The sequence below is a fragment of the Argentina silus genome (assembly GCF_951799395.1).
Source record: "Argentina silus genome assembly, chromosome: 2".
Lineage (NCBI taxonomy): Eukaryota > Metazoa > Chordata > Actinopteri > Argentiniformes > Argentinidae > Argentina > Argentina silus.
In genome coordinates this window covers 34,792,926-34,805,425 of record NC_139656.1, presented here as the reverse complement: position 1 = coordinate 34,805,425, position 12,500 = coordinate 34,792,926, and the positions used below count along the sequence as shown (strand labels likewise).

At 47.5% G+C, this 12,500-nt stretch overlaps 1 protein-coding gene across 2 annotated transcripts in view; it reads left to right on the top strand.

The window, feature by feature from the left end:
* acsl6 (acyl-CoA synthetase long chain family member 6) overlaps positions 1-6,896 on the top strand; it is a gene marked incomplete at its 5' end in the record, with an annotated part of 30,291 nt that extends 23,395 nt beyond the window's left edge. Inside the window, 6 exons of one of the 2 annotated variants that reach the window (XM_083696675.1) lie at positions 1,084-1,172; positions 2,194-2,310; positions 4,136-4,279; positions 5,666-5,767; positions 6,152-6,223; positions 6,616-6,896. In XM_083696675.1, coding sequence (XP_083552801.1) covers positions 1,084-1,172; positions 2,194-2,310; positions 4,136-4,279; positions 5,666-5,767; positions 6,152-6,223; positions 6,616-6,756 — 665 coding nt within the window. In that variant the 3' untranslated portion in view covers positions 6,757-6,896. Of the gene's footprint in view, positions 1-1,083; positions 1,173-2,193; positions 2,311-3,286; positions 3,337-4,135; positions 4,280-5,665; positions 5,768-6,151; positions 6,224-6,615 lie in introns of those variants that run through there. The other variant, XM_083696674.1, reaches the window with a different exon arrangement.
* Positions 6,897-12,500: the final 5,604 nt, after the last annotated feature.

Below are 12,500 nucleotides of genomic sequence, written 5' to 3'. Positions count from 1 at the left end.
CTCCTCAGCTGAGTGGTGATGTTATTTAACCTTTATTTAACCTTTATTTAACCTTTATTTAAGATGCATACAGGGGTGGCCCTCTCCACCATACCGATACAATTACAAAACAACAACAATTACATGAACAGGACAGAATGTCATGTCCTGCTGAGACTGTGCTGTAGCGCCCAGGGGAGGCTGGTGGAGGTAGAAATCGGAGGACGGGCTCATTGTAATACATGGAATGAGGAACTGTGTCAAACACACGGATTCCATGCATGACAATGAGCCCGTCCACCAGCCTCCCCTGGTGTAGTATATAGATGTGCACCTCCAGCAGACAGAGTGTGCAGCTGCAGGTGTCTGCAGAGCTGTTCCCTGGCTAAACTAGAACGCAAGCATTTCCTGTTTGTGTGTGTGTCTGTGTGTGTGTCAGTGTCTGTGTATGTGTGTGTCTGTGTGTGTGTGTGTGTGTGTGTCTGTGTCTGTGTGTGTGTGTGCGTGTGTCTGTGTGTGTATGTCAGTGTGTGTCTTTGTGTATGTGTGTGTGTGTGCGTGTGTGTGTGCCTGCGTGCGTGCCTGCGTGTGTCTGTGTGTCTGTGTGTGTGTGCGTGGTGCACATGCATGCGTGTGTGTGTATACGTGCGTGTGTGTATCACTCACTGTCAGACGCCCACCCGCGTGTGTGTGTGTGTGTGTGTGTGTGTGTGTGTGTGTGTGTGTGTTAGCGACCACTGGATCATTGCAACCACGCAGTTTCTGTGTGTTTTACAACCCTGTTGGCCCTGGTGAACACCAATAACCATACCACTGACTGTTTATGATCTCGGTGAAACAGCCACCGGGTCAAAGGTCAGGACGGAGTTGAGTCATTACAGAGGGATGTCTCTCACGACACGACACAGCAGATGTACTCTGTGATTACAGGAATACATCAACAGGTTGTGTGGCATTCTTCTCCAATGAAATGGAATGAAATTATGGTCCAGCTGCTCCCCCTGCTGGTTGAAAAGCACATCTGCCTGATGGCTTCCTGCTGCCCCTCTCTCTTTCGTTAGTGGTGGGAGTCATGACATCTTTGTTGTTGTTGTCCCTGTTCAGGTCACGTGGGCGCCCCTCTGCCATGCAACCTCATCAAGCTGGTGGATGTGGCTGAGAAGAACTACTTTGCTGCCAAGGGAGAGGGAGAGGTAGAGTACTGATGTTGAATGAACACACACGCACGCACGCACGCAGGCAGAAACACACACACGCAGGCAAAAACACACACACGCACGCAGGCAGAAACACACACACGCAGGCAGAAACACACACACGCACGCAGAAACACACACACGCACGCAGAAACACACACACGCACGCACGCACGCAGGCAGAAACACACACACGCAGGCAGAAACACACGCACGCACGCACGCAGAAACACACACATCTGTACGCACGCAGAAACACACGCACATACGTACGCACGCAGAAACACATGCACACACACACGCATGCACACACACAGAAACACACGTACGCACGCACGCACACACACAGAAACACACGTACGCACGCACACACACAGAAACACACACACACACACACACAAAAACACACGCATGCATGCACGCAGAAACACATGCACACACACACACACACACACACACACGCACGCACACACGCACGCACGCACACACACACACACACACAGAAACACACGTACGCACGCACGCACACACATAGAAACACACACATACACACACACACAGAAACACACACACACACACAGAAACAAAGAAACACACACACACACACACAGAAACACACACACACACAGAAACACACACACACACACATAGAAACACACACACACACACACAGAAACACAGAAACACACAGAAACACACAGACACACACAGACACACAGAAACACACACACACACACAGAAACACCCAGAAACACACACACACACAGAAACACCCAGACACACATGGACAACATCTGGAAGTGTTGTAGTTACATATTAGAGAATGTAATAAGTGAGTTAACACATTCTCTCTCTCTCTCTCTCTCTCTCTCTTTCATTCTCTCTCTCTCTCTTTCATTCTCTCAACCCCCCCCCCTCTCTATCTCTCTCTTTCATTCTCTCTACCCCCCCCCCCTCTCTATCTCTCTCTTTCATTCTCTCAACCCTTTCTCTCTCTCTACCCCCCCCCCCTCTCTAGGTGTGTGTTAAAGGACCTAATGTTTTCAAGGGCTACCTCAAAGACCCGGAGCGGACTGCAGAGGCTCTGGACGTGGACGGCTGGCTCCACACAGGAGACATCGGGAAGTGGTTGCCTGTAGGTCCCCTGCTGTCTACCAGCCCAAACCCTCCTCTGTCCTCCCTGGACACCAGGGGAGGCTGGCCAAGGCACATACTGGAGGACGGGCTCGTTATAATGCATGGAACGGAATGGTATCAAACACACTCCTAAGTCCGTTCCATGCATTCCAATGAGCCAGTCCTCCGATTTCTACCTCCAGCAGCCTCCTCTGGTGTATGTTTACCCTGTACAATCCTGAGGGTATCTGGGTACCTGAGGGTGTGTCTGTCATTACCTAATATGCACACATTGCAACAGAAGCCTCCTGCCTCCAGCAGAAAGAGGAGCATACAGAGGGAAGTACATTCATATGTCTGCCATCCAGCTGACGCTTCTATCCAAAGCCACTTACACTGCAGTGAGTGCGTACATTTCAGTATATATGGTCCCAGTGGGAATCAAACCCACAACCTAAGTGTCGTTAGCGCCATGCTCTACCAACTGAGCCACAGAGGATAATCTGTTATGTCCAATAATATTGTAACAGTTTGCACCACGTATGTATGTATGTATGTATGTATGTATGTATGTATGTATGTATGTATGTATGATTGTATATATGTGTATATGTATATATGTGTATATGTATGTATGTGTATATGTATATATGTGTATATGTGTATATGTATGTATGTGTATATGTATGTATGTATGTGTATATGTATATATGTGTATATGTATGTATGTGTATATGTATATATGTGTATATCCATCCTTCAACAGGATCATTATGGGCTAGACAGGTGTTGGTTATGAACGATTCATCATTTTCTGTCATCAACTGTCAAAAGAAGCATGGATTTTTTTTCAATATTCTAACTAGAGCTGATTCAGTTTACAGCCAGGAAAGTCTGATCTCTTTTTACACGATGAATCCAAACCATTTCATCCATCCAAACCACCCATTTCTTGCATTACAATGAGCCCGTCCTCCAATTTCTACCTCCACCAGCCTCCCCTGGTGTTCATCCTCAGCCCCAGTCCTAACCTGAGGTCCTGCCAGTAAGCAGTCTTTCCTGTATTGATGTATTGATCTCAGTGGGACATCTGCATTGTCTCTCTCTTTGACCCTCCTCCCTGTCTCCTCAATCAATCAATCAATCAATCAATCAATCAATCAATCAATCAATCTTTTTACTAACAGTAAAAGAGTTTTGTCACTAAGTACTCAACACTAGCAGCTTTCATGGCCATCAGAGCCACAAGTGTGTAACTTTGTTTTCTTTCTGATTTTGACATGGAGGGCGCTGTAACATTATTGACCATGAAGTTATTACACTTCTGAAATCCCAAAACAGTGAAATAACCCCATTGGCTCTTCTAATGTTAACTCACCAACTGCCAAAGAATTCCAGAACACTCCTCACCCAGAGGGCCAATTGTTTTATGTGGTATTTACCTAGCAACAACACTCTGATTGGCTGCAAAATGGAACATCGTAATTGATGCATTTTTAGTGACTAAAGTCATCCTTGGCGCTCTAGAATGAGTTCTTCACTAAGACTGGTTCTGAAAAATAAATAGAATTCTAAGCACTAAAATAGTTAAAACACTGATAAATGTCTAAAAACTATTTGAGTGTTTCTGAGGCAGCTCTGTCTCCCCGTGTCTGGCCTGAAGGGATGTCTGTCATATATGACTCTGTGTTAACAGTACGTACTATGGTATGATTGTCTGACCATCCTCTCCCTGCCTGAACATGAACAATAATAATAAATAATAATAAGCAATATCTCCTCAGAACAATATTCATATACAGATATATAATCCATACTGTATGTATCTCCTCTCGCCTGGTCAGAACGGCACGCTGAAGATCATCGACAGGAAGAAGCACATCTTCAAGCTGGCGCAGGGAGAGTACATCTCCCCCGAGAAGATCGAGAACATCTACATCCGCTGTCAGCCTCTGACCCAGCTCTACGTCCATGGAGACAGCCTACAGGTGACCTCCCTGACCTCTGACCCCTCCCTGACCTCTCCCTGACCCTAACCTCTGACCCAGCTCTACGTCCATGGAGACAGCCTACAGGTGACCTCCATGACCTCTGACCTCTCCCTGACCTCCCCCTGACCCTGACCTCGGACCCAGCTCTACGTCCACGGAGACAGCCTACAGGTGACCTCCCTGACCTCTGACCCCTCCCTGACCCTAACCTCTGACCCAGCTCTACGTCCACGGAGACAGCCTACAGGTGACCTCCCTGACCTCTGACCCCTCCCTGCCCCTCCCTGACCTCCCCCTGACCCTAACCTCTGACCCAGCTCTACGTTCACGGTAGCAGCCTACAGCTGACCACTCCCTGACCTCTGACCCGTCCGTGACCTCTTCTGAAAGAAGATGCTTCTGTACTGTTGTATAAGAGTAGGCTGAGAAACTCCTGTTGAGCAGAACTCCTCCTTCATGTTGTTCGATGTGTGTCTTGTCATTTTCAAGAAGTGTTGAGAAATGGATTTAAATGAAATGAAGAGTGTTGAAATGAAGAGTTTTAATGAATTAGTTGACAAGCATTTCCTGAGTAAACCAGCCGACAGCCAGCCTGCTGCTCAGACAGACGTTTGGGATAATAAATAGATAATAATAATAATAATATTATTGGTAGTCTATAAGCGTATAATAATAATATTATTGGTAGTCTATAAGCGTATAATAATAATATTATTGGTAGTCTATAAGCGTATAATTGTAGACTTTTCCTTTTATGTTTGCTACTTTTACAGCCTAGTAAATAGTAAAAAAGTAGTACTTTATAATGTATATCTAAGCTAATGACATGTACAGCTTGTGTTGACGGTGTCGTATAAGCCCATAGGTGTATTTATCAGTGAATCAGTTATTTTTGTGTTGATGGATCTCCTGGTTCTGACCTGGTTCTTTAAGGTTCTGACCTGGTTCTGACCTGGTTCTGACCTGGTTCTGACCTGGTTCTGACCTGGTTCTTTAAGGTTCTGACCTGGTTCTGACCTGGTTCTGACCTGGTTCTGTTGGGTTCTGACCTGGTTCTGACCTGGTTCTGACCTGGTTCTGACCTGGTTCTTTAAGGTTCTGACCTGGTTCTGTTGGGTTCTGACCTGGTTCTGACCTGGTTCTGACCTGGTTCTGACCTGGTTCTTTAAGGTTCTGACCTGGTTCTGTTAGGTTGTGACCTGGTTCTGACCTGGTTCTGACCTGGTTCTGACCTGGTTCTGACCTGGTTCTGACCTGGTTCTTTAAGGTTCTGACCTGGTTCTGACCTGGTTTTTTAAGGTTGTGACCTGGTTGTGACCTGGTTCTGACCTGGTTCTGTTGGGTTCTAACCTGGTTGTGTCTGGTTGTGTCCCCCTCCTGCAGTCCTGCCTGGTGGGCATTGTGGTTCCGGACCCGGAGGTGATGCCTGAATGGGCCAGGAAGAAAGGCATGGAGGGAAGCTACCGGGACCTCTGTAAGAACACGGTACGTAGGGTAGGGGAGGCTGGGGGAGGCTGAGGGAGGCAGGGGAGGCTGGGGAGGCTGGGGGAGGCAGGGGAGGCTGGAGAGGCTGGGGGTGGCTGGGGAGGCCGAGGAGGCTGGGGGAGGCAGGGGAGGCCTGGGGAGGCTGGTGGAGGCTGGGGGGGGGGGGGGCTGGGGGAGGCAGAGGATCATTTGATAAGTGCAACATGACCAACATCACCTATTATAATAACACATTGTTACCAGGAGACAACACAAAAAAGAGTTACTATTTGTTATGGTTATGACAGAGAGGCAAGAAACAGCCTGTGATGTCATGACAGTGCAGAACAGAGGATGTAGTATTAGTCTGGAGGAGGATGTCATGGCTGCGTTTGTGTTTTACAGGAACTGAAGAAAGCCATCATGGAAGACCTGGTGAGGCTGGGCAAGGCCAGCGGTCTCCACTCTTTTGAACAGGTGAGATTGTGGAAACTGTAGTGTTCGGGTGCTTTAAACTTTATACTATTGTCATTGTTTTGCTATAATTATTGTTTTCTTCCTTGTTGTTAATATTATGACATCGCTGCAAATTGATATTGTCTGATTGTCGCGTTGTTGAGGAGTTGCTGATCTTAAATCATTTCATGACATGGTTTCCTGTGTATTGTGTAAAAGGCCATTAGAACTTGATTTGATGATGAATATGTGCAGTAACTTTGAACCTGACTGGGTCTCTATGTTAGCCATTCCTTCTGTCTCTTTCAAGAGTTGAGGTTCAAGTCTGAGTTGAAGAGCTGAAGTTCAGCTCTCAACATCCACATCAACAGTAGAATGGGATAAAGAGAGCCGCCATGTTCATGTTTCCCCAGGTGAAGGACATCTACGTGCACAACGAGATGTTCTCCATCAAGAACGGCCTGCTGACCCCCACGCTGAAGGCCAAGAGGCCGGAGCTGAGGGAGTTCTTCAAGGACAAGATCGAGGATCTCTACAACAGCATCTCCATGTAGACGGACACCCACCCACCCACCCACCCACCCACCCACCCACCCACCGACCGGCCGGCCGGCCGCCAACCAATCAAACGCACCGTGGATCCCACCGTCCTCAACACTCTCTTAGCATCACTTCATTTTCTCCTTCACTCCTCCTCCCCCCGCCCCCCCCCCCCCCCCGTATCCACCCCCTCCTCCCCCCGCCAAACACCCCCCCCCCCCCCGTATCTACCCCCTCCTCCCCCCGCCAAACACCCCCCGCCCCCCCGTATCCACCCCCTCCTCCCCCCCCCCCCCGTATCCACCCCCTCCTCCCCCCGCCAAACACCCCCCGCCCCCCCGTATCCACCCCCTCCTCACTCCTCCTCCCCCCGCCAAACACCCCCCGCCCCCCCGTATCCACCCCCTCCTCCCTCCAACCCCTCCCCCCGCCAAACACCCCCCGCCCCCCCGTATCCACCCCCTCCTCCCTCCAACCCCTCCCCCCGCCAAACACCCCCCGCCCCCCCGTATCCACCCCCTCCTCCCTCCAACCCCTCACCCCACCCAACACACCAACAGACTCAAACGTCCTTCACTCCTCCTCCCCCCCCCTCCACCCTCCAACCCCTCCCCCCACCCCCCCCACCCAACACACCAACAGACTCAAACGTCCTTCACTCCTCTCCCCCCTGCCCCTGCCCCCCCCCCTCCACCCTCCAACCCCTCCCCCCACACCCCCCACCCAACACACCAACAGACTCAAACGTCCTTCACTCCTCTCCCTCCTGCACCTGCCCCTGCCCCTGCCCCTGCCCCTGCCCCCCCCCCCCTGCCTCCACCCACCAACCCCCCTGTTGGTCAGGAAGACCACCTCCCAGTGTGTTTGTCTATCTGTGCCCACTGACCTGAGTGTCGCCCATGTCTCCTCCAGTGGCAGTCACTGTAGAACTACAACACCCAGACTCATCTCCGTCTCCACCAATGGCATTCGACCATAGTCCAAATAGCCTGCATGCTCCTCTTCTGTTTGTAGTGCCGACTCCCAAGTCATCAACAACCAATAGCATTCAGTCCTAATTTTCTTCTTCATGCACACAAAGAGTTTGCCTGGTAAAAAGAGATAAACAAAAACTAACCAGTAAAAACCCCCTGTAGACTTGCAGGCTCGGGGCAAAGCATGCAGTTTGCCCTGCGATGGCTGGGACCAGTTACACTAGAGACTTGAAGATGAAAAGTGGCTTTACAGGCCAGACACTGACACCACTGTCTACAAGTTCAGCCATACTGCAAAGCTTCCTCATGTAGACCAAGTCTACCAGCTCCCACTCACTGGAGGTTAGAACTAACATGGACTTTGAAATATGGGGTTCATGTAGAGACATGTATAGGCTTTTGAGTTTTATTTCAGTCCCAGAGTATAATAACATTGTGGATGTACATATTGAGGACAGTAGATGTACAGGCTGTCTAGATGCATATTTAAACAATGGTTTGAACGGTTTTTTTGCGTGTAGTGAGATGAATTGTAACATTATTTATTCTTCTTCCGTCAAATGGAATCAATACCATATCCCTGTATTGAAGGAGTGCAGCAATAGGGATTAGGGGGGGGGGGGGGGGCGGAGAAATAAAAACATTCTGGAATGATTTTAATCTTCTTTCTTTCTCTGTTTTCCTTGTCAAGCAATCCTCAAACATTCATAGCACAGTATTCATCACAGTATCTTACAGTAGAAATCAGAGTATCATACAGTAGAAATCACAGTATCTTACAGTAGAAATCACAGGAGCAGATTTGATATATTGGCAATTTGGGGAAAAATATGCACACATTCAGTCTTGTTTAGATAAGACAATATTTTCTATTTTTCACAATTCAAATCAGATACACTTTCTACTTATTAAGATTAAACAAGAACATACTCCAATTCAACACCCAAAGGGTGGAATCCTGACTTGAGATGTGCATACATAACTTGAATCATGTTGGAATGCACCCCTCCCCTCCCCCAGGCACCACCAGGGAAGTCAGAGTCCCTGGAACAGTGAGGGGTCGAGTGTCTTTGAGGTCAGCGACCCTCCAGTCACCAGCTCACCTCCAGCTCCCTCCTGGGTCGGGGATCCAACCAGCAACCTACCAATGGCTGGCCGGCCTCTCTAACCGCGAGGCTACCTGTCTCCTCTGGATATGGTTGAGACCAGTGGAGCCCGGTGGAGGGAGACGCACCTGGCTGATCCACATCCGATGGAAGTGTAGAATGAAGAATAAGCATGTTTGTAGCGAGCTTTGGAAAAGGATCATGTTTCCTCCTTTGCATGTGAAACCATGTGACTGATCAGGAAGTGTCACATGTGTACCTCCAGCCAATGAGCGTACAGCAGGCAGACCAGGAAGCAGGACGTAAGAAAAAATCTATATTGTATATCTGAGAAAATAAGGTCGGAAAACAAGCAAATACATAATACGTTTCAGAACAGGAAACCTTCAGTCACACAGTGGTACTGGTAGAGGCTGGGGGAGGTTGGGGGAGGCTGGGGGAGGTAGAAATCAGAGGACAGGCTTGTTGTAATGCATGGACCAGAATGAGGAATGGTATCAAACATGTGTTTATATGATAATATGTTTCACTATTATATTACTCAATACATTTAACAAACGTGATCTTTTTATGTTACAATATTGGAAAGTCATATATTACATATTACACATAATGCAACTTTTTGTTTACGGTGTCCATTCAGCACGGAGCTGTAGGCCTCCCTGTCTCCCTGTCTCCCTGCCTCCCTGTCTCCCTGTCTCCCTGTCTCCCTGCCTCCCTGTCTCCCTGTCTCCCTGTCTCAGATGAGCGATGGTCTCTCTCCTCACATAATCTCTACTCTCCTCCTCTCTCCTCACATAATCTCTCCTCTCCTCTTCTCTCCTGACATAATCTCTACTCTCCTCCTCTCTCCTGACATAATCTCTCCTCTCCTCCTCTCTCCTCACATAATCTCTCCTCTCCTCTTCTCTCCTGACATAATCTCTACTCTCCTCCTCTCTCCTGACATAATCTCTCCTCTCCTCCTCTCTCCTCACATAATCTCTCCTCTCCTCCTCTCTCCTCACATAATCTCTCCTCTCCTCCTCTCTCCTCACATAATCTCTCCTCTCCTCTTCTCTCCTGACATAATCTCTACTCTCCTCCTCTCTCCTCACATAATCTCTCCTCCTCTCTCCTCACATAATCTCTCAATCTCTCCTCTCCTCCTCTTTCCTCACATAATCTCTCCTCTCCTCCTCTCTCCTCACATAATCTCTCCTCTCCTCCTCTCTCCTCACATAATCTCTCCTCTCCTCTTCTCTCCTGACATAATCTCTACTCTCCTCCTCTCTCCTCACATAATCTCTCCTCTCCTCCTCTCTCCTCCCATAATCTCTCCTCCTCTCTCCTCACATAATCTCTCCTCTCCTCCTCTCTTCCTCATAACCTCCTTAAATGCATTAGAGGAGAAGATCTGAGATTCCTCTCTTCTGAACTTCTGCTCGAAAAGCATTTTGAGAGGCAAGGAGACAGGAATCAAGGAGAGAGGAGTCAAGGAGAGAGGAGGCGAGGAGAGAGGATGCAAGGAGAGAGGAAGCAAGGAGAGAGGATGCAAGGAGAGAGGAGTCAAGGAGAGAGGATGCAAGGAGAGAGGAGTCAAGGAGAGAGGAGTCAAGGAGAGAGGAAGCAAGGAGAAAGGAGTCAAGGAGAGAGGAGTCAAGGAGAGAGGACACAAGGAACAGAGGAATTAAATTTGAGACTTGTCCCACATCTCTGATGGTGACTCAGAATTCCATCTCACCCAGCCAGACTCAGGTAGGGGGCCGAGCCTCTAAAGCAGGGGAGGCTGGTGGAGGTAGAAATCCAAGGACCCTGACCCATGGAATGGAATGAGGAATGGTATCAAACACGTGCATGTGTCTTGTGACAAAAATGTATAATAACAGACATGTCACCTGTTTTATCACTAGGGGGCGCTATATCCTTCCTGTGTTTGTAGCTGTGTTGTTCCCATCTGCACGTAACGGGGGAATGAGATGCAACATCCAGACGTCCCAGAGGAACACAGCCAGCATCCTGGAGCGAAGGGCATCGAAGGCAAACTGTGGATGACAGCTTTTTTGTTTGCACTGAAAAGTGCTTTAAACTCTGTATTACATTTAATTTCAAACTGCAGTCACAAAACGATAACTAAGATTTTTAAAAAATAAAATAAAAAATAAAAATTAGCCTACTGGCATTACGACTGCCAATGGCCCCTGATCTGAGCATTGATTACTTTATCTTTTGATGACTGATGGATAGATGATTCACTTACTTAAACAAATGTACTTGTTGTAAGTCGCTTTGGATAAAGGCGTCTGATAAATGCCATAAATGTAAATGTAAATGTAAACATTAATTTTATAACATATTTCCTGATAAATCATTGTATGTTATTCGGAACTATGATCTGATCATATCCACACACAACTTCAAGGTGTCATCTATCAAATTGCATCCTGCTTCTGCATCTGATCGTCATATTTCTAATGTTAGAAGCAGTTTAGTTTGGGTCTGTTTTTCAGGCGGAAATGAGTCAAAAAGGGCTTTCAGCAGAAGAGGTTAAAAAATAGAATAATCCTTGCAGTTGTCATCATCACCAGCAGAGGTCAGTGTGGTCCCTCTCATCCACACCCAGAGGAGAACGTTACAGACGCACTGGAGATCAAACCTACAGCAGCCTTCATGAACACATCCTGGACCAGGGGAGGCTGGTGGAGGTAGAAATCAGAGGACAGGCTTGTTGTAATGCATGGAATGGAATTAGGAATGGTATCAAGCACAACATTACAATACGCCCATCCTCCAATTTCTACCTCCACCAGCCTCCCCTGTACTGTACAGGACATCACAGCCTCCAAATGGGACGTACAACATCGGACACTCTTCATTGGTGTATTGATGTGTGTGTTGATGGACTACAGATGCATCTCCTTACACTCTTCATTGCAGTCCTGTCCTTGATACTGTAACCATGTTCCTCCCTGTGTGTATAAAACCCTACTAGATAAACTCCCAGCTTAACCTCATTACTGAATTCAACAACATCGATGACCTAACTGATTCTCAGAGGTGGTTAACTCTGGAGGTTCCTCGGGTCTCTGAATTGGGTGAATCCTCTTTTAGTTGTGGTGCTCCTCACTGCTGGAACAATCTGCAGAGAACGTTTCAGCTGGTTGTTCTGGTGACGCTCGGGCTGTTTAACCTTTTGATTGAGGACCTCTTTGTTGAGAAATGTGTTTGTGTTTTATAATGTTGTAGTTTGTATGATGTATGGTTGTAAAGTGTGTGTGTGATGTATGGTTGTAAAGTGTGTGTGTGATGTGTGGTTGTAAAGTGTGTGTCTGATGTGTGGTTGTAAGGTGTGTGTCTGATGTGTGGTTGTAAGGTGTGTGTGTGATGTGTGGTTGTAAGGTGTGTGTGTGATGTGTGGTTGTAAAGTGTGTGTCTGCAGGACTCCCTTGTAAAAGAGACCTTGGTCTCAACGGGACTCCCTGCTAAAATAAAGGTTCAATACAAAATAAAATAATGTTCAACTGGGGAATGCAGTTCCAGGACTTTACAACAGCATGGTACAATGCAGGTCATGTAGTGTTGTAATAAAGCAGGTTATGAAGTGTTGTAATAAAGCAGGTTATGAAGTGTTGTAATAAAGCAGGTTATGAAGTGTTGTAATAAAGCAGGTTATGAAGTGTTGTAATAAAGCAGGTTATG